We start from the raw sequence: 23,220 nt of genomic DNA on the forward strand, positions 1-23,220 counted from the left end.
TGCAGTCTAAGGGCAGAGATGTGCCACTTCCCTCTTCTCTGAGGGCATTACTGGGTGGAGAAGAAAAGAGAATAGAAAGATTGGCTTTGAAGACATGTATTTCTAAAGAAAATGCTGTGTCTGGGTTGTTCTTGCAGTTCTGAGAAAAGATGGTTTCCAAAACAATCTAGAAGTTAATGTTGGGTAGTTATTCACAACCATCAGTACCAACTTCAACCTGTCCTCAGCTCTCTTCTACACAAATTGAGGTATCCGAAATTAGTGCAGGAATAATTTAGTAGTGAATTATGCCTTGTAATTATTTGTGTCAGCAGGAATGCTGACTGATTGTGTTTGTGGAGAGAATTATTTTACTGCATTGTGCATTTTGAAGTATTTTCTTTCTATTGGTGCTCAGAAACAAAACAAAATCTCCTGCTGTTTATTAGCCCCTCACTAATGAGTGCCTGTATGAGATTTGGAAGAGATTCTCTGCTACCAAGGTTAGCATCTTCACTTGCTTAAAGAGCATTAAAATTGTTGTTTTATTGTTTAAAGATGTGAAGATGTGAAATGAGGAAGCACTATGTAAACCACCAAGAAAAAGATAATCTTGAAAATGTAATGGTTTCATTTTAGATTTTTAGGTTTCATTCTTTCTGCCTGATTTGTTGAAAACAAAGATAGAATAAAACAGGCGAACACTGATATCTTAAATAGTATTATTTGCGTCATGAAGCTAAAGTCTAACTCAGTTTGTAGAATTTCTGGTGCGAGCCTGAGTGGCATCTTCCCCAGAGTTTTGAGTCCTTGGTGAAGATAATGTTCTCTGCTCTCTCTGTTACACAGCGCCATTCCTTTAAATTTCTGTAATACTTCTTTCAAGAGTGTTAAGGTGTTGCAATGGGCTGCGCAGGGTGGTGGTGGAGTCACTGTCCCTGGAGGTGTTCAAGAACCGTGGAGATATAGCACTGAGGGACATGGATAGTGGTATGGTGGTGATGAGTTGATCACTGGACTTGGTGATCTTTGAGATCTTTTCCAACCGAAATGATTCTATGATGTATCAGAAGGCTAGTTAAAACTATGTAAGCCTGGAAAAAATTAGCTTTATCTTCATTTTTGCTATCAGGGCATAATATCTGTGCTATAAAATATAGGAATGTTGTATAGATATGAGCCAGGTATTCTGGGAATTTTACATTGTAGCTCTGGTTTTGAGTAATTGACAATAATCACATAGGTCATCAGATGTGTATATGCACACACATATACCATACACACATATATCCATGTGTTAATATGTATGCTGGTATGAGGAATGGCCTCTGAGCAGGCCTTTCTACAGTGGAAATCTTACAATTTTTGGGAAGGTTTTTTTTAATTATTGTATTTTTGAAGAAAACTATTGGCTGTACTCAGCAGTCAAGTCTTTTTCACTGCCTTTCTAATCAATTCATTGTGGAGTCTTTAGTTAAATATGTAATAGTAGCATTTCACAATTAAATAGTAAGGAGGACTATCATAGCTTTAAAGATCTTTCATGATTGACACATTGTGAAGATGCATATTGCTCACATCATCACCAATTACTATTATAGGAGAGATATAATCCCATGCATAAAGGGGTAGGGAATGTGGTTTCAGTTATTTATAACCCCAAAAAGTAATGTTCACCTTCTCAACCCTGCCCAACTCTGCAGTGTGGGACCTCTGAAAACAGAAACCTCTTCCTCTGTTCTTACGGTGTAAGATTGAGTCAGTTCAATGCTCTACTGTCATTTACTGCTTGTGAGGATTCTAAGAATGTAATTGGTAATACTTCTCAATGTTCATTCAAGTTCTTCTGAAAGAAAGAAAGCAAAAATATTTTTAATTTTACTCCGTAAAGTTTTAGTCTGTGGAGAAATTGAAAAATTATTTCTACACTGGTTCTTGAAAGTCTCTCAGTGTAGGGGTCATCTGCTGCTTCCTTTCTCTGCTCTCAGCCATAGTGAGCAAACTGCAGTATTTCCAGTCACTGCTGACCAGGTAGTTTTAAAAGGCACTTTAATAAATTAAGTCAATCTTCTTTCTTATTTTTTTTCCAATACTGCTTAAAAGCCTAAAAAAGGTAGATGACCACATCCTGTTTTCATATTTCAATCATTTTGATTGATTTTAATTAATGTTTTGTAATGGAACTGGAAACACTTAGGAAATTGAGTTAACATAAATTTAAATAACAATCTTTAAACTCTCTTCTTTTTTTTTTAAAAAAAATTACCTACGCATTTCCAAATCAACAGAATTATTTGGATGCTTTATACACTTCTAGCTTGAAATAAGCTTTCGATTCTGAAAAGGTTTCTGTACCTCCTGCAGCCAGTTTGTCTGAGCCTTGCAATGGGATAGAAATCTTATTTACTTCTAACTCAAGTGGAAAAGATGCAGGGGGCAGTTTTGTATTAAGAAAACAAGGTTTCGTTTTCAGCTGTTCTTAGACATGCTGTCTAGTCACTTCTTTCAAGCTTCTGTCCCTCCTCTCTTCTATAACTGTGCAAGAGCAATGCCTATCTCACAAGGTTAATGCAAAGGATTTATGCACCTTTTATCAAGTGGCTCTAATATATTCAGTCAAAGCCTCCAGGATAAAAGTATATTCATGGGGTTTATTTTATTGAAGCTTTCCTGCTCAGCGCCAAGATACTCATGGATTATTCCCATCACTGTTCAATGGGAAGAAATGCAAGTTCTGCAAAGGGGGCAGAACCAAGCCTGGCACAGCTATCCCATGGGGGCTCGTGGCTGGGCTAGGGTGCAGCAGATGACCATCACCTTGGCTAGACTGGGTCTGAGGCTGTGATTAGATGGGGAGTGAGGCTACGTGGCCTGGCTGTGGTGGCTGCTGGCACCCATGGAAAGGGCGCCATGGACCAAATAGTCCAAGTGGAAGGCTACAGTTCATCAATGTGTGCCTACAGCAAGCAGCATGCCAAAATGCTAACTGCAGTTATCTTCAGTACTTTGCACACCATGAAACCATTTGTGTTAAATTTTTCACATGGGCTTTTGAGAACGGCATTTTTTATTAGCATCTGTAAATACAGTTTTCAATATACTACAGTGGAAATAATTTAAGAATATAGCAAATATTTTAGAGCATTGTGCACTGTTTGAGTTTCTGTTTCTCAACAACTTGCCAGCAAACAAGTAGAATGTAGTGGTTTGGCTTTGTTAAGATAAGCCCCACTATCCTTATTGTCCAAGTCTATTAATACCATCAATGAAAGTAAGATTCCTTTCATTCATTGCTGTTTCCTATTTTTAAAACTTCTTTTTTCTTGTGTTAGCTCAAGGCTATTTTAAATTTAAGCATCTGATGTTCAAACTTAATTAGGACTGTAACTATGCTTCCAGCATAATGCAGTGCAAATCCCTTTGCTTTGTTCAGCTTACTGCCTCTGCTGACTTTGTTGAGAACTTACAAACAGCAGTTAGCAAAATGTGCATATATCTCTCTGCATGTACAAGTGAAACAAGGCGTGCTGAATATCCTTCAATAATGATAAATATTTTAGAAAAATGCTCAACTGCCTCCCCAGGAGTGCATATCAACTGAGATAATCAAAATAAATGAAAAACATTCAATAAGTAAGGAAGATTAAAAAAATTCAGGTGCACAGGCCTGGCAAAAGATGATAAGCATTTTTGATATCTAACATGTTTTTATCAGCATTGAGAAATAAACCCAGATTTCACCAAGTTACAAGCCTTCAAAAAGAAAAATATTACTGCCATATACTCAGGAAAAGCATTTGTTTTCCTCACACCTCTCACTGAATATCCTCTGTCTCCATCAGGCCCCAGGATGTCACCTGCACTTCTGCAACACACATAAGGTGTTCAGTTTTTCTCTATTTTCAGAGATTTCTGTCTGCTTTTGTAGTGTGAAAAAGAAAGCTTACTGCTTTCAATTCAGGAAGGAAAAAGGGTTAGAGTACATGACGGGGAAGAGACCCTAAAATATTGAGATGAAAATGTGATTAGATATGAAACGTAGACTGGCTAAAAAAAACCCACAGGTCTGTGAGGTAAGGATTGAACGAAGTTTTATTGACAGTCAGGGGTTTTGATGGTTATGCTTAGAGTTAGATGGTCCAGGGATAGAGGAGATGAGTACTAGCAAATAGGTTTTATGATTGCCTTGATTCATATTACAGTGTCTCTGATCTGAGAACAGTGTGCTGGGAGAATAAAGCTGGGAGTGGGGTGAAAAGATATTTTGAGTGAGAGCCAAGAGGGTAAGGTCATCTCTGATTAGGCCAATTGAATGCTGAAACTGGGTTATATCTCTGCCATACTGCACCTCTGTGATATAGTCTAATAAAACATGTTTTTTCTCCTACAAACTTATGACTATGCTACATGTGTTGGCCTACAACAGTGCTGCTACCCTGTATATGTTTGTGCAGTATGTCTGTTCTGAATTACAAAGGAATATTACTCGGAGGCAGTATAATTTTGGAAGGATATGTGTTGTTACACTGTACTGCACTCCTGATAAACAAGTCATAATGTAGTGAAGTTTGAATTTATTATGCAGAGTTGATGAGAGGGGAGAAAAAAGGAGTTTTTAAATGATCTTTTGCTTTCGCCTCAGTGATCGTGGAGTTTATGTCCTTGATGGAAGATGGGGTTATAGTTTGATTTGTACTATTAATTACTATATCAGCTGCTTTCCAAATGATTAAATCTCTTGTTTCCATCCCTCCCTGCAGATGTTTTCAAATGGAGCAGCTCGGGCTCTATTTTGTAGAATTTGGTTCTGGAATAATCAGACACTGGGGACAGTGGATGCTGTCTTGGTGCTGAAGTACATGGAGAGAAGCTGTTCTTATAGATGTATTTTGAACATTTCCTTTTGGCTGTTTTCAGGCTCCTGTATGTAAAGGGAAAGGCACGCAGTTCTTGAGCTCTGCTCTGGGGAAGCAATTACCCGAGGTCTGGTGTTGCACTTGGATTGTATGTTGGATCCTTGCTTTGTTGGCTTTGTCACAGAGCCTTATGTTAGATCTTTTGTTGTTTTGGTGTACATTTTTCTCCTTGATAAGGATTTGAAACAATTTTCAAACAAACAAACAAAAAACAGACTCACAGTATGCCTGAAGTCACTGTGTCCAGTTATCATTCCAGTACCTGCATGTGAAAATATTTATTTAACTAAAAGCAAAAAATAAAAGCTAAAATCAAGTTGTGTGTGTTGGGTTGTTCAGCTGTGTTGCTACCAGAGAGCACCTTATAGGCTGGTTGACTGCAGGGAATTGCTGACTCCTGCACTCAGCATCGGAGTTGGACTCAGCTTTGCTGCTGGCACTGCTTAGCATTTTGAACTAGTAAGATATCTTTTGAATGCATAATTAAATACGTGTTGTCAAAACATAATGAGATCTCCCTTGGTATTAGATTAAAAAACTAGTTGTATGCAAATGATGACCCTTGTTTTCAAGTGGGGCTGAGTTTCCAAACAGGTTATCACCACTGTTGCATGTAGCTCAGCTGGATTCTTTTCTGCAGAGGTCTCATTGTTAAATCCTTGATATTTTATAGCAAGTGACATTTTAAAGCGGTCTCAGCTTCTCTATAAACTTGCAGACCTTTTCTTCTGAGCTGGGTTCTTTTACAGAAACGTGTATATTCTGAAGGTGTTTCTTATGGGAAAATACTGGCTTCTGTCAGAATTTCGTATCAGTTTTTAAGTTGACTGGCAAGTGCTTATGTGTGTTCACAGACATATACCTCGTAGGCTAATGTTTCCCAGTTGGAACAGTTTATGCCTTAGCAATGGCTGAGAAGAAGGTGCTGATGGAATACAGTTATCCCAGGGGAATGGGAACAGCAGGCTGGGATTGAGCCTTTCTGCCCAGTGCCTCCAGGAACAGATATTGGGCATTTGGGGTTATTTTCCCCATCCCCATCCCATAGTGCTGATCTTGTCATGAAGTACAAGTCTTCATGTACTTTTTCATTCTGTATATTTTCTGTATTTTTTTGGAATGTTTAATCTGAAGCAGGAGTGATCTGAACATTGTGATTTTATTGTCTGTTTAGGGAATACTACGTCACCATGGTGAACTGGGTAAGCAACACCAAGGCTGTGGTGAGATGGTTAAATAGACCCCAGAATATCTCCATCCTTACAGTCTGTGAAACAACGACTGGCGCTTGCAGCAGGGTAAGTCAGATTGCTCTCTAAGTTTTCTTTTCAAGTTTTCTTCCTGCATTTTGTTTTCATATTCAGAAAAAGATTTTCAGAAATTGGTTTGCAGATGCTGTAGTTGCAAGCTGAGTGTAATTAGTCAACAGGGAGGAAATGGATGTGAGGACATTCCAAATCTGGTTAAACGATTTCATGCAATTAGCAAATTTGAGTGACGTTTTCAGAATTACTCAACTTTGTTCATTCATTAGCATCAGTGGAAACTGCAGTTGCTGAACATCATATACTATGGATATAGCTAGTACAGTAGCAAGCTTGTCTTCCTTTGGATATTTTCATGTTGCTGATCTCTGCTCTCTCCCCTTCTGGCTCTCACAGTTTACATACTCTTAAGAAAACATGTAAATTTCTGATAATTCTTACCAATTCAGCAGCAAAATTAAGTAACTTCAGAAAAAAAGAAAAAAAAAAAGTAATACAAAAGCAACAGAGATGTTTTAGTTTTGAGAGTAAACCAAGCTGAAATACGTTTTTCTTCTTGAGTGCAGCCTCTTGACATTCTTTGACCCAGGCTTTGACTTCTTGAATTCCTGAATTCCTTCTCTCCATTTTCAGTCTTGTATCTTAAATGCAACTGGCTGTTTTCCCGTTCTGAGTCACAGTTTCTTCCTAGAACAAATTGGAAGTATAAATATTATCTGTACATGCTCATAACAGTAACAACAAAGGCTTTTGAAGTAAAAATGATTTTGGGTGATTAGTGTAGGTTGGCTTTTGAGTCAAAAAGTTCTTATCAGGGTCTGCTACTGAAGTCCATTGTGTTAGAGTGTTAGGGATCATTTCTGAGCTCGTTGCTTATGTGCAGTACTTTTGAATAGTGCAGGTTGCTTATCCTGACTTGTAATCTGAGAGTTAGTCCTCGTTCTATGTGTTAGATTATGAAATTTGCTGGTTGGGTTGCTGCCTGGTTCCTTTATTTTTTTTTAAGAGAATTAATCACAAGTCACTGTGAGCAGTCCCTTCTGAAAGGAAAGCTTTATGTGCTCCAAGATCAGTGGACTTATGTGAAGTAGGTATCCAGGGAGCCCAGGAGATAATATGGAGGAGAGGGATGGAGTGAAATTCCACTCCAAAATAAATGAAGTGCAGAGGAGAACCTTGTATGTGAGCGAGCAGTGCAGCGAGCACAGCTTGGCCAGGGCTCAGTTTGTAACCCTGGGCAGTGCCTATGCTGGGATAAAATGATGGGTGAGCAAGAGCAATTGTGTGAAAATACAGGCTTTCCTCATGCCATTTCATTGCAACTGTGAACCTGTATTTATTTATTTTAGCATTTTGCACGTTCTGAAATTCCAGAAAGTACTGTATGGAGCCAGTTTTATAGCAGCCATAGAATTTCATTTTCAGGCCATGTATTTACGGATGTATTTATCTATAGCTAATAAATGTTCATTACTTCAGTGTGACCGTGACAATTTACAGCAGTTGACATATATTCTACTCTATTTTTTTTCCAACACATGCATGACAACTATTTGTGAGTTTTTGTATTTGTCTGTTTTTTAAGATGGCACAATTTGAAATATGAGCATGACCATTAAAAACCACCCTTTGCATTTATTTTTTTCTTTTTGCTTAATGCCACACTGCAACCCATTGAAACAAGGGATTGTGATTTGAAAAGGTCTCTCATTTTGAGCTTGATGCTGGCTGTTTGCCTAGTATTGATGGAGGACCTAAAATATCCACTTGTCAGATGATATCTAGAGCTAAAAACCAAATAGAACCACGTGCATAAAGCATCTTGATAGCTAATCAAAAGGGATTGAAAAAGGCATTCTTTGGTCCCCAGTGGTGTTCTACCAAAAAATCAGAATAAAGAAACTGACTTTTGAATTAAATTATCATTTGTTTCAATGTAAGTGCCGAAAAAGAAATGTGACAACTGTAGCACTGTAGGAAAAAAAACCCACAAAATGGCTTGAGGCCATAAATGCTATTTCTTCTGTTACAGAAATATGAAATGCAGTCAGAACTTTGGGTTCCTAAACAGGTATGGTATAAACGCCATTTCTGTCTGTCTTTATTGTCATTTTTATTTAATTGCATGATTTTGTAAGCTATTATATAGTAGTTGTATAAGCTATTAAAAACCTTTTAAACTGGCTGTGTTTTAGGATCTTTTAGGGTTTTTAGAAGTGACTGTATAAACATTCAAGTAGCATCTTCTTAGGTAATTGAATTGCTGTCTCTCAGCATCTCATAAGACATTTGGCTCTTTAAGTGACTGTGTCATTGGTTGAAGGAGACACAGCTTTCCATAGAGCAGTTCAGATGTTTGAGATACATGTCTGGGTTTTGGAGGCAGTGTTTCCTTCAGTTTTTGATCTCTCTTCATCCAGCAACTCCATCCATCAGGCTCAAGTATTAGAAGTCATATGGGTTATAATTGGAAAGAATAAGAGTAATATTTTTAAATTCATGCCCAGAACAATATGTTGAACTAAATATGTCAGCAAATGATTTCGTTTGCATAGCTTCTGAAAAGCCATCCATCCAATCAATGTATGAAACACAATCTATGTCAGGCTTCATTTTGCAGTGTGAAAATGTGAAATCATTTTAAACATCTGTGCTTATATAGCAAGCAGTTGTCCTTTATTACTTCTGTGTAAAGTTAGCCATGGAGAAATGATGTCACATCAGCCAACAAATTATGGTAAAACCATGATTAAGAATATTATTTAAATATGTCTATTTTTATGTATAATTTTATTAAAACTAATGAGTCCTAAATAAGTACTCAGTACAGTACTAAAGTTTTTCTGCATCCAGGCTATGGGAATATTTTTTCTCCTGATCAGAAGTAGGACTTATTTCTGTCATTAATTGCATGTCTGTAAAGAAACGTATCCTGGAAAATCCCACTGCAGTAGAGATGAGACTATCAGACCTTTCCACAATGAGGAACAGTTTTGCAAGGACTGTACTTATGCTTCAGGACAAGATTGCATAATGATAACTACCTGCAGGAACTACAGTGTTTTAAATCTAAGGGTATTTCTCCATTTGTTTTCATGGCAACTGCAGAAAGCAAACTGACATGAAACCTAAGGTTTCTACTGAGGCTTTGTGAAGTGAAAAGGAAAGCATGAGAAGCTAACATAATCTCACACTTACAGAATGAAGAACCTGTTTTCTCCAGGGATGGCACTAAGTTCTTCATGACTGTCCCTGTGAAACAAGGAGGCCGGGGTGAATTTCACCACATAGCCATGTTTATTGTTCAGGTAAATTTTTTGTATCCCATTGGTTGTCTAGGATTGAGAATGTTTTTTGAAGGTAGGTGGTCATTTATTCTGTCATTTGTCTCACGAAATAAGTGATGCTTTCTCTTTCTTTACTGTTATGTGCTATGGTAGCATGTACGATTTGCATTTGAGAGGTGTTTCCAAAGTACACTCTTTGGAATGTTTCCTGTTTCTTTGTGCCTCATTAAATGCACTGTAAATATGTATGTACCATTTAAAATTTCGATTCAGAATGTTTAGAATTCTAGGTGTGTATACAACAAGAAAGGGAAGTAATAGCAAAAACTTAAAATATTGTAAAAATTAGTACCCAGTTATTACCCACTGCAACATTTTCCAGTTGCTTCCATTTCCCAGGGACATTGCTTTCCAAAGAAGAATCTGAAAGAAGATACATTCCTGCTGTGACTTTGAAGGTCACCAGTAAGAAGCTGTGATCACCTAGGAAATTATGCCCTGGAACAGAACATTCCAAGGCTTCTATTTAAATCCCCAGAGCATTAATGTAGGTACTTTAGCAGAGCCATATGACGTAGGAGGGATTATCAAGCCACCCAAACTATCAGAATAACAGACTTGGCACCAGATGACTCTGTTATCTTCCTTTATGACAGTGTTCTGGTATGAGCATTGAGTCTGAAATGTTCGCAGTGTACTGCAGACAGCATAGAAACAAAAGAGCCTTCATGAAATTTTAACTTGAAGAAGTGAGAAGATATTTGGTCACTGGAGTATATGTATGTAGAAAGAATCAGAGAAGAAAAAAGGAATCAGAGACTTGACAAATACCGTCTTCTAAAGAATACAGTAGCTCAGATGAGAACCTAGTAAAGAGGTATTAACGGAATAACCACACAAAAGTTCACATCGGAAGAAAAAATCTGTTAGTCAATGATATTTTGGTTCCTTTCCCAATATTGTGAAGAAATATCTTCAAAATACAAGAAATAATAGTGAAATAGATCTGAAAATTAACTTGCAGAATTCCCAAGGATGTTACTGATACAATCAAATTTGGTTTAAACCTACAGGTCTTGATGTTTTTATTACTATGGAAACTTGATCTGTGTTTAAAAAAAAAGTTTAAAAAGTTAAGCCATTCCTATTCAATCAGATAATTTAAATATCTACATGCATTTAAATACAGCTTTTAACACCTCCACAATTATTTTAATGTCAAGATTATGATTAGGAGCTTAGTATTCTGTCACTGTTGGGCAGAATTAGAGTTCTGGCTACTGTAGAGCTCCAAAAATAAAATAAAACTTAATTTTTGCCTGCCATTGACAAGAATAAGCGTGTCTAAATCATGCAAGCTATGACAAATTTGTGTTTAAATATATAGCTGCTCCCCGGAAGAAAAGGAAATGCAGTATCTCTTGTAGTAACCATTAGTCATCAATGAACAACATTCTGAGTGGTAATGGAGCTGTTACAGAGCAGTGAAGGACTGGAAATGTGTTTATATGATGTGCTTTACACACTGCATTAATCTGATTGTCCATTATTTCTAAAGCAAACACGGAGGCATAAAAATTATATTAACCATTGCACATAAAGTCTGTTGTCCCATCAGATGTTTGTCACACCTTGTGAGAGCCACAGTGGCATGACAGGTGCCATGAAGAATGTAAAGCAGCTGCCAGATGATTGTGCTTTCATCATGTTGGAGCTCAGTTCAAGTTAGAGTTTGTCGTTTTGTCGTATTTCACTATACTACTCAGTGTAGATAGCAGCTCATGAACAGAAATCAGCCAAAGTTAAAGTATAGGCTTCAGGAAGTTTAAATGATTTTACAGACCAAACACGAGCATACAGTGACAAAGCGAATTTTAATGGCTTGCTTTAGTTTCATTTAATCGTGGGTCTATTTGTCAGTCTTCAGCAGAATAGTAACAAATGATGATTTTTCTTGGGCTGCATTTCTTTGTACTTCAGAAATGCATGTGTCAATGATACAATCCAAGCGGGTTAGCAGAAGCGTCTAATTAAGTCTTCTTGCAGAGGGAGGTTACTGTTTGAAAGGTTACTGTCTATCATAGATTATTTACAGTCTGAATGCAGAGGGCTAGATATGTGTTTTATTGTATTCAAATGCTTTTGGTAACTTATGAAATATTTAAAAGAAACTAATCTCAAAATGGAATTGAATCATAGGTCATGCATCTAGAAATTTCTTACTTGGGGTTTTGCAACTTCAGAAAGTTCTTTTTCCAACCACAGAAGAAGTATTATGGAGAAATTTTAATGGATCAAGGCGAAAACTTCCTGCAGGCTTCATAAATTATGCATTATGGCCATAACCTTGAAAGGTGACCGTGTTTATTAATGCTTGGCCAGGCTTTTTATTGCTGTTTCTTGTTAGATTCTGTGATCTCAGTATGAAAATATCTCTTTCAGTAGTTGCAGTTCCCATCTCTCCAGAAAGGAAAAAGTTGTTGTAGAAAACCTGTAGAAAACTGATTTGTGTATTTTCTGGAGACATCAGTGAATAGCAGAACCTTTCTGAATAAGGGAGCCAGCATCTTAAACATCTGTACAGCACCTAGCACAGCATTCCAATTTCAGTTGGTGTTTGCAAGTCTTTTTGTAGTGTTAGCAGACCATTCCTTCCTTGTGGATCTGTTCAAAAAGAGATCAGTTCCAAGGAACGCATTTTTGTCTTGCCAGTACCAATTGTGTCTCATAATTGAATATGAAAATAGGACATTTTACATCCAGGCTAATCATCGTCATCTCTGAGCTGTGCCACTGTAAAGGAAAAAAGACCAAAACAAAACTAAGAGAAGTAAAATATGTACAGAGATAAGATTCTTAGCTTGAAATATAGGAATTCTCAAATGTGTTGGCATATGGACAACTGAAAGAAGCATCTGGTGGAATCTGAGATAATACTGACTTTGAAAACTTTATATACAGGAAAGAAAGATTACTTAAAGTTTCAACCTGTAATAACATGAGCCTACAGTGACAAAGCAAATCTTAATGGCTTGCTTTAGATTCACCTAATCATGGGTCTATTTGTCAGCTTTCAAAAGAACAGTTTTTGTGAGTTAAAGATATTATGTTGAATGTTAAAGATTTGACAGCTGTAATTGGTAATGAGATGCACAAACAATCCTGCTAGGTAAAGAGAAATGTAACAAGATGAAAATTAATATTTTTCATATCTCTCCAGGCTAAAAGTGAGCAGATCACTGTGAGACACCTGACATCGGGAAACTGGGAAGTTATCAAAATACTGGCATATGATGAAAATACTCAAAACATGTAAGCACTACTCTCTTTATTTTTGCAAATATCTGAGCTATTAAAGTGGAATCCACTTAACCGGAAATAATGTATCTGAAATTAAGCATCAATATTTCTTTCATAACTTAATCATAACTTCTACGGCACTGAGTGCATAAAATGCCACTGTAAGACAATTTATCTGCCAGTGTATTGTTCTGTTTTTATGCACAGAGAAAAGGAATGTATAATGACATGAGTTGACTCATTGTGGTTTAAGAAAACACCACACAACACAGCAGTGATAACATTTTTTTGGCCTTTTCTTGGATTCTAGAAGAGCAAGTCACAGTAAATGTTCAGTACTTGATAAAACCCAAGATACTTTTTCAGCTCACTTAGCTACTATCTGAAGCCTGAACTTCAATGATTTGATTTTAAACTCCAAAATGCCAATCAAATCATCCAGCCCCCAGATTTTGACCCAGGAAACAGATCTTCCTGAAGCCCCTCTTGGCATTACAATGGGAATAAGCACCACATAACTGGTGATTTCTGCTAGCAGAGAAGAACTGATGCAAAACATTTCAAGGTTCCAGTTGACTTCAGTGGATCTTAGTTAGCTTTCTGATGTATCTGCACATGGCAAAATAAATCAATACATAAATGAAAATCGTGTCAAATCCTGATTTTCTTTGAAGTAAATCATACTTCAGCAAGGACTTTTTTTTCACCTGCAACATCTCTGGAGTCAGAGAAATACCTTTTTTGGCCAATACTTTTATGGATTTAAGAGCTGTAGGTGTAGAGAATGTCACGATTCTTCTCCAGGGCTCAGCAGAATAAATGAGGTCAGGATGCAGCCAGCTTGCAGAGAAGTGGCAGACTGCATATGTGCTGTCTCAGCCACTTGAGAGGAATTCCATACCTTCCAACCTTGCAAACAGAAACTTTGAGAGATGTCATCTGGAGCACACCAAGAACTTGCCTTGTTACTATGTCAGCAGCTGTACTAATCCTTTTTCCACCCATGTAACCTTGCTGTAAAAATTCCCTAAGGTCTCTAGACAGAAGAAAGAGTTGGTCAACAGCTCAAAAACGTTTTCAGGTATCAGAACATCTATTTTATTCTACGATATAATTTCAGTATGACCTTTTTTTTGCTCTTTTGATTTATATTGGAAATTCCTGAAGTGAAGGAAGAACTTGTTCTGTATTTATAATATGCAGAAAGGGATCCTAGTGGCAACTGGAGCTCCTGGACGTTACAGAAATTGAGCAAAACCATTAAATGTTATGCTTATCACTATTTAACTGTGAAATCATATAGCATTTGTAATAAGTATTCTTCATAACAGGTTTTAAATAAGTCTTGGGAATTGCTAATTTAAAAAAATGTGCTTTACGATGTCCTGCCCCAGTCAGACAGTTTACCAAACTGAGTTTAACTTTGTTCATCTTTTGGATGCAGTTATTTCTTAAGCACTGAAGAGTCCCCAAGAGGAAGACAGCTGCATAGGTAAGGAGTACACATGGTCTGTGTTAATAGCATCTTCATCCCAAGCCATGAATGTTAAGATGACATTATGTGAGCTTAATTGTTGCTGTATATTATATTATTTTATATTATTTATATTATGTATATATTACGAACTGTAAGAAGGAAAGAATCCCAATTTTTTGAAATTAAAAAAGCCAACAGAATTTTGTGTTAAAAAAGAGAAAAAATGTATTTGTACACAAAATATTTTTACAGTTATCTTTACTAGCCCTATAAGAGCATTGAAAATGTTATGCATAAAGCAAGAATGTAATACATGTGTTTGTAAAAATAGTGAAAATCTTCCAAATACAGATCATGTTTGTTAGACTCCAGTCATGCAATTTAAATTGTGTGGCCGAAGAACATCCTTCTTACACAAACCACAGTGCTTAGGTCTGAAGTTAATAATCGATTTCATGGTGTCCTTCAAATGTTTTTACCCCAGGGCACTGCTATTGAAATCCCTGCTTTGGGCAGATTTTGGATTCTATCCACATTACCCGATTTAAAGAACAACGCACTCTGTTCTCTGTGAACAGTTTGCACCAGACACAAAATAAGATAGTGATAGTTTGGCAAAATAAATTCTATCACTCTGGTGAGCTGATTCTGTGTTTCTTGTATTTTATTCCAATGGAAAATGTTTCTGATATTTTTCCCCAGTGTGTCAACAGTGGGATCATTGAATCGACAGTGCCTCTCATGTAACTTCTTGAAAGACCAGTGCACATACTTCAGTGCAAAATTTAGCCCCAGGAACAGGCATTTTTTACTGCACTGTGAAGGTAAGTCAAATGCATAGTTTGTAATAGTACTGTGTTTGCTTTGAATTAATGTATACCCATAAGAAATTCATTAGGCTGGAGTCTAACTTGTAGCACATTAAAGGATTATTCAAAATTCTGTACTGGGCTCCTTGAAAGACACTGAGTAAAGATGTTCTGTGTAAAAGCTAAATTAGCACATGACATCAGAAAGCTGCTTCAGTCCTAGCCCTTCAGTTTTACAAAATCACACTGTCTTTCAAATTCAGCCTCATTGAAAATCCTTTACAGCAAAGGATGGGATTTTATAATGGTGATACTGTAGTTCATAACAATGAGTGGAGTAATTTACTTAATTATATCATGCTTGGGGATTGATCTTGCACAACTATACCTAGTTACAAAATGAAGACTTTTAACTTTTTATTGCTAGGTGCATTCCAGTAGCACTAAATGGCACCAGTTGGTTCAGAGTTGGTATATACAAACAGAAAACTAGAACTAACACTCAGGAAATAATACAGATAAATAAATGATTGTAGGAACAGGTTCACAAAAGCATGTAAAAATCAGGAATAAAATTTATATCTTGGCTTATCAACCTTGAAACTTGCAATATTTTATAAGCAGTGCTCTCCTAACATTTTTGCTCAACATCAGATTGAAAATAGTAGAACACAAGTCTGAAACACGACTGGCTCATTCTATTTACATGCATTTTTTCTACTTCTTTTGCGACTGCAGATTGTTTTACACAAAAATAAAATCTGCCAGCTTGAGAATTGAATCTACTCAAACAAACAGTGAATATAAATTGGCTAAAATAAGTTGTTTTTTTTTTTATTATTTTTATTTTCTTTTTTTTTTTTGTGTGTGTGTGTGTGGAACTGTACCTATAATACATCACTGATTAGAAAAATGAATATACCACCTCTATGGTTTCTACACGGATAAAGCTGCAGCAGAAGTTACAGAGATAATCCCAAGGCCCAGTATGGAGCTCCTCATTATTTAGGCAGAGTTCTTCCTTGTGCTTGACATTGTCTCTATGGGGGAAATCTCAGATTCCTGCAAGAAGGAACACTGGTAAACTGGAAGAGATATTTGCTTTGAATCAGGAAGTATGCTATGGCCTAGAAACATGACTTCTTGTTATTTTGTTAGCAGAATATACTTCGCCTGTTGTTTTTTTTTTTTCCTTTGGTATAAAACTGTGGATGTCAATAGGAGCTTGCACATAAAGTTGCTCATAAGCTTTTGATTTTCAGTGAATTTGGAGATTCCAGTTCTCTGCTTGAGTTTGTAAGATTGCAGATCACCCTCTCAGGATTAAACCTTCACTTCAATGAGTAGGCTGCTCTACACTGAAGGTGACAGTCTGGTAGCAGCATGGCCTCAAAGTATTGTCACAGGTCTGGAAAATGCCTATGATGGCATGGATCTCTGACAGTATCTGACAGTTGACAGCAACATTAGCGCAGAGTTGCTTGCAAGTGCCCAAGTAAACTACTTTCAAAAGAAAGTGATGCCATATCTGTGTGCATCCACACTCATTTTCCAACAACGAAAAGCCTGAGTTGCTACAAAGTCAGGTGTCACCCAGTGACTTGAAAATCTATGGGGATCTCTGATCTGGTTTGATCTATGAAAGTTTCTTTCACCTTCTATTTTCTTAATAAGCATCTTTATAAGGTCATTTTTTCTTTTTAATTACTCTCAGCCAGACCTGTCTCAGTTATACCAGCTGTATCCATCTCCAGAAGGTCTCCAGAGACCTCCCTGAGTGATGTGTTCATTTTTAATCTGGTAGGAGGATCAGCTCCACAGCTCTCAGTCTTGGCAAGCATCACTTTTACCTTTTCTTCTACAGCGCTTGTGGACATTTCCTTTAGCACTTCATAAACACTAGCAGATGTTACTCTCTCCACTCAGATAAGTTAGGGAGTAATTAGAATTAGAGATTAATTGTTTTTTTCCCCTTTTTATTCAGCAGAGAGTAAGATGTGCTTAGCGTCAGTTAGAGGAGACCGATGGCAAAACCAGGAATGTGCTTAGTTCAGATGAGCTGTGATACGATGCCTGTAGCACAAGTCTTTCTCCTTTCTGACTGGTTGTTAATGTACTTTAATGTCCTTTTTTCTAAATCTGATGTTACCCTTATTTTTTAGAACAGTAAAGAGAGATAGCCTTGAAAGTGCCAGTGCTTTTCCCTCAAAATGAATGAATGAATAAATAAATAAATAAATAAAAATTTAAAAAAACTCAAAAAACTAAGGGGGAATTGAAGAAATTCTCCTCTCGAAGAGCTAAGGAAGAAAGCTTTGATTGCCAGCAGTATACCTGCAAGATTTTTGTCAATGTTCTTCCTGAATGAAGATAATGAAATTGGTAACATCTTCAGTGGAAGCTTTCTGAGGCTGTGAGTGGCATCATACCGTTTATTACAGGTACTTAAGTTTCCCTAGGCTTGTGCCACAATTGAAAGAAACAACTTCCTGAGGATGACTCAAAATGTGTGACTTAGTCTCTGAATTGCTCACAAAGTGAATACTTTTTTTCTCCAAGGAATATATAGGGAGTCTCAGCTCCTAGCTGAGTCCATACTTTCATTTGCCACAGGGTCCATAGGGACCTCATCCTTCCTAGCCCAACAGTGACTACCTGTGTCACTGTTTGACAGAATTTGAGCAATTTGAGCTCTCGTCTTATTGAGATAAATCTAAGTTTTGTGTGCACAAATTCTGTTTTTGGGAGGGGTGTCAAGTGGGACAATTCATTTACTGTGAAGTAAGATTAGATTACATTACATTAGATATACCATGTTATTGGTGCTATTAAAGAGCTCAAATGCTCAAGAGTTTCTTGAGCAGAGAATTAAATGAAATATGTGATAATTTTTCAACACCTCTGTAGCTTTTCCATAGAGAATAGAAGTGGATATTATCATTAATTCATTTTCTTCTCAATCTAATGTTACAGCTTCTGAATGTCAAACTGAGCGTCTTCTAGCTTTCTCTAGCTTTTGAACTCTTCACTTGTTGTTAAAACGTGGAGATGAATATATGAAAAATTCCTTTTAGATGAGGGAGCTAAACTGCTTGCTTATGAGATGGAATGCAGTTTTAGTTTGGCACTGTTGGTCTTGTAATCTTCTTCACGTCTTTCCCAAGAGATAGTGGTGAAATTATTGCTGCATTTGAAGTGAAGCATGTGTGTGGGGATTGCAGCATCTGGCCTTACATGGTTACTATTTTTTCATTCTGTGTTATTTACTGAAATACTGAGTAGTAGGTGCCCTATACTTCCTCTGTTTTTCTTCTGTCTTCAAAACAGGGCCAGGTGTTCCAGTTGTTAGCGTGCACAGTACCAGTGACACTGGAAGTGAGTATTCCCCATGGAATGGGTGAATTTTATTATTGTCTTTGATTTGGAGAGTGTGGAAGAGGGGGGAATAAAAGAAAACTAACATATGTGCCATTCATAGAAAGTTCTACTAACTGCCTGTTAGTGATATCCACGTCTGTAAATGATACGGTGAAAGGGTAATAAAATGACTATAACTTTTCCAGGCTTTTTGGATATGTTTTATGCTAAGTGCATATCTTTTATCTTCTGTTTACACCTGTGTTAATTAGATGGCAAATTGCTCTTCATCCCTTTCACTTGCTATGTAAATTATACTGCCATTACAATAGACCTCCTGTATTTTCCCAGATGTTTTCTAAAGGTTATAATCCAGTTATCTTGAAGTAAAGTGCAAACCTTGGGGGATGGATCATAAAATCTGACCTACATACAGTGAACTTAGACCCGTTTTCACATTTTTCAGATCAGAGCAACTTCAGTGACATTTTCAGTGTTGTTAGCAAGTCCAAAAATAAGGCCTTTATAGGAAGGTATTCAATGCCTCTGAATTCTGAAATTTTACTCTTTACTTTATGTATGTTGACAGCAAATCTATAGCCAGGTATTTTCTGGTTGTTTGAGGTGCACTGTAGTATAAAACTGTCCCTGAGCTGTAGAATTGGCCTCATGAGATCTTCCTCTAGTGTAGTACAGGTAACCACACTACCTCCCTACTTCCAATTTCACCGTGGTTTCACATAGCATGAAGATGTGGATCAAAGGAAGAAGAAGATCTTTGCATTTGAAATTAGACCAATCATTACCTGTCCTGATTTCATTCAACAGTTCATATCCAGAATTTTTCCCAGAATCCAAGAATTTTGTATTCTGCTTTTCTGCATTCTTTTTGACCTAAGCCAGCTGCTGTTAAACTGCAACAGGAGACCTGATCATGCATTTTGAATTAGCATACTGATCAATAGTATCATGCTATCAAGTGTTCATCTGTCCTTTGTCTTCTTTTTTTCTTAATGTCACTGTTGATAGTATTTGTTAATCTCGATGCCTTATCACACTAAAGTGGAGGAGTTTTATCCAATTCATTAAGAGGTAGATACTGGTAAAGTAGAATCCGTTGACTTCTGTAGAGCTTCTGAGTTCACTGAAGGTACACTTTGACTCTTTATTATTTGTATCTAAAATACTATTGATAGTGAATCATTGTAAGAGATTTATGTGGAGCATCTTAAAGCAAAATAAAGCAAGTTAGAATAGAGGCAAGTTGTTTGCTGTAGCAGCAAGAAACCAAATAATAAGACAGATAATTTATCTATAATATTTCAGTGCAAGATTAGATTATCCTCTTCAATTAATAAAACAATAATTATGGATTACTTCAATTATTTCATCCTGAGAGTATAATTACACCATTTTGGTTGGCTGCCCAGAAAAGACATGCTCCTTAAGTCTAAAAAAGGACTGAAGTGGAGGGTTTATTATTTAATTTTTTAAAAATTACACTTTGGAATCAGAATTGTTAATTTGAATAAAAAGAAGAAAAGAGGGGAAAAAAGGAACTAATTAATCTTCCATATGCAAAATGATTGTTTCAAATCTATTTGCAGCTTTAAACAAAACAGAAGTCTTGTTCTTAGCTGAAAAGCAGAAGACAGATAAGGACGTGCAGTGGTCAAGTAGAGCTGTAATGGTGAAATATTGACGTGTAATATGTAATGTGAAAAAACAGGATATAGGATATTGCCCAGCAGACTGGTTTTTCTCTTCTAATAACTACTGTTGATATTGTTAAGGATTCTGGCATTCATGTAGTTTATCAGCAATTTCACTATTAGTGTTCAACAAGGCAAAGCCTGCTGGAGTCAGAAAAGCAAATAGATGTATATGTTTTGAATGAAGCTAGTTGCTCTCAAATTGCAAAGCAGTTCCATTATAAAAAAGTAGTTAAAGAAAGAGATCACTGAGAGGAGTTATTAATGCACATTTGTCTTTAATTTCTTTTTTAATCCCAATTTCTATATGATATGATGACTCTCTGTACCTTTTAGTTTGACTGTTCTTGCTGTTTTCTACAGAGTTTTATATTTTGGAAAACAATGCTGTGTTGAAGGAAGCTGTTTTTAAGAAAAAGAATTCCAGGACTGAAATTAAAATGCTTCACATTGAGGATTACGGTAAATTTCGCAAAATTTTATTTTAGCAGACCAAAACTTTTCTTGGAATGTTACTGTTTTTCAACTATGTAACTGCGAGTCTTTAATGTTTTACTCTTTTCTCAAAAGAACTCCCTTTACAGTTGTCACTACCAAAAGATTTCACGGATCGGAACCAGTATGCCCTTCTGCTAATGATGTAAGTATCAGTATTGAATCACAGTAGACAATTAAAAAATATATTTCATAGAAAACATTTCATTCTCTAGTTAGAAAGTGGAATTTGTGTGTGTGAAATTACCCCATGGATTTCAATTGACAAATGAGAATATTTGTTCTAGGGAAGATTTTGTTATAGGCACTGTCTGGAAGAGATGCCTAAAGTTTTTGTGACCTTGTCAAAACTAGTTCTGGTTGATTTTATTTTGATGAGGTGAAGCACCAACCATTCTGAGATGTAGCTTCAACTAATTCTTTCTTGGACCCATACTGATTGCTACCCACAGAGGATCACATGCAGAGTGTCTTCTTTTTTTTTCTCTTTTTTTTTTTTCCTTGATAGAAACAGTTAGAGCTTCTGAGAGGGTCTGAGTTAAGAGGCATACAGCAGAACTGTGTTTAGGAGCACTGGACAGAAGACAAAATGATTTTTGAGCATTGCTAGCTGAAAGCATTTTACGTGTGATTCAAAGCCTGTTGCTATTTATAGAAAACATCTATGGGAGGTGGGAGGTACACTCCAGCAGTGTATGCTGTTTGTTTGAAAAAAAATAATGTGTATTCCTTGCACAGACACTCTTTAACTTAGTTACACAGAGAATGCATACCTGAGGAATGAAGCAGAGTCGCGAGCATGGTGACAGGCTGCCTGGGCTCAGCCGCCTGAGCTCAACGTGTTGGATGCCAAGGGTGTAGAGGGCTTTCCTGTGTCTACAGTTTTATTTCTGGTCCTTTCTGGCCCTGAATTTGTCTGTTCCTCTGCAGTAAAGCTGTGATTCCTAATGACCACAGGAGAGTTTGTCCTGATGTTAGAGTGCCGCTCTGTTGACATCTGAATCTCCTAGAGGGCTTCACAGTTATGCTTAATATCTCCAAGAATAAGCCTTCTTCCTGAATGCTTGCCCCTTGGGTAGACATTTCTGTCCCAGATACAATGAACTGATATGAATTTTACCATCACATATGTATTTTCATAACTTTGGTAGAGCAGTAATACAACTTCTGCTGAGTTGTGTCACCTGGAGCAGACATCCTCTTAATGACAGTAGAGATCCCTGTTGCTGTGTGCAAGGTCAACTTCACAAGCTTGAGCTGCTGAGTGATGCTGAATTGCTCTGTTCAGCTCAATTCTCAGATGATAGGATAGAGAGGCATGAAACTACCTTTTTCTAGGCCCGGTTTGTTCAAATCTTAGGTTTTTCAGTGGTACTTATGTGCATTTGTAGAGGTTCTCTTCCTTAAGTGGCTCTTGAACACCTTTTTATTTTCCTGTGGAGAAAGAGGATGCATGGATTATTTTATCTTTGCAGTATTTGTTAGTGTGATCTTGGAGCATGATGGTATTTTAAGGGTGCTGATGTCCAACAGACTGTGTGAATTGACACCAGCAGCATTACAGGGAGCTGCAAAAGCTTGAGCTTGTTCTTTTTTCTTAGGGAACAGAGGCACTAAGGTGTTGGCAGTGTAACACTTCTCTTTTCATGTATCCTAGTAAGTAGATAATCTGCCATACAGAGATGTGGTAGAACATGAAGCTGTTTCAGATAAAACCTCAGGAAGAAAGGAAAGATCAGAAACCTTAAATAGGCCCTGGAAAAAATATGATAGGAAAAAGGAAAATCAGAGGAAATACTGTTATGAAATGTTTTTACCTATATACAATTTAAATAACCTAGAACAGTATTGAGACAGAGTCTAAATCTAGGGTCGCTCTTGTTATCAGTGCCTACTGAGTGAATAATGTAGCCAGTTCATAATATATTGATATATTTTGTAATTGATTTGTTTTTTATGGTGTGCACATGGGATAAAAAATACTTTAGTTGTGAATACAAGCTGTTGTATTTATATTATAATGGAGAGATACAGCCTTTTAGTCAAATCCTTGTCTTTATAATACTGAATCCTCTAAGGGAGATGAGGAAAAGAGAAAGTGAGTTTTAACAAGAAGTTCACCAAATACATATCTACAGTCCATATTAAATCCCTGTTTATGTTTATGGAGGTTTCTGGTGCTTTGTTTCCTAAACTGGAGGGCAAATATGGCACATAAGATGTAACAGAGTGCGATGATTGCTTCAGAGTCTCTTACCTTCCCTGAACCACGTATTCTGCTAGGATCTGCTTTGCTTATGTGGTCCTGTGTAAAAACCAGTTTTGTCAGTTAGAACTGTTCTTCAGTCTGGTTTTGTGATGCATAGGCTGTAAAGTGATAGATTATAACGTTCTCCTTTCTTCCGTTTGTTCTCCTAAACAACTAATGCATTTCACAATTTCCTTCTGATATAATAGATACGTTCTAGCTAATTAGAGACATGTACACTAATTGCCTGAAAGCGTGATTATCATATCTTTTCTATATAATGAAGATCAAAGTTTAAATTCCATAATGATTTGCTCATTATGGTTCCTATTACTCATTAAAAAAGTTGGAAGATCACTCCTTAGTAACACACAG

General features: G+C 36.8%; 1 protein-coding gene across 3 annotated transcripts in view; it reads left to right on the forward strand.

Annotated features, from left to right (window-relative positions):
• Window positions 1-23,220, forward strand: part of DPP10 (dipeptidyl peptidase like 10) — a 350,176-nt gene that overhangs the window by 315,441 nt on the left and 11,515 nt on the right. For all 3 annotated transcript variants that reach the window (XM_042877726.1, XM_042877725.1, XM_042877727.1), the window contains exons 11-19: window positions 6,070-6,193; window positions 8,193-8,231; window positions 9,361-9,468; window positions 12,668-12,759; window positions 14,192-14,239; window positions 14,927-15,048; window positions 18,361-18,408; window positions 20,466-20,564; window positions 20,673-20,742. In XM_042877726.1, coding sequence (XP_042733660.1) covers window positions 6,070-6,193; window positions 8,193-8,231; window positions 9,361-9,468; window positions 12,668-12,759; window positions 14,192-14,239; window positions 14,927-15,048; window positions 18,361-18,408; window positions 20,466-20,564; window positions 20,673-20,742 — 750 coding nt within the window. The remainder of the gene's footprint in view (window positions 1-6,069; window positions 6,194-8,192; window positions 8,232-9,360; window positions 9,469-12,667; window positions 12,760-14,191; window positions 14,240-14,926; window positions 15,049-18,360; window positions 18,409-20,465; window positions 20,565-20,672; window positions 20,743-23,220) is intronic.

This window comes from Lagopus leucura, unplaced genomic scaffold, assembly GCF_019238085.1.
Source record: "Lagopus leucura isolate 7727_CA_CO unplaced genomic scaffold, USGS_WTPT01 Super-Scaffold_100019, whole genome shotgun sequence".
In the NCBI taxonomy this organism is placed as follows: Eukaryota; Metazoa; Chordata; class Aves; order Galliformes; family Phasianidae; genus Lagopus; species Lagopus leucura.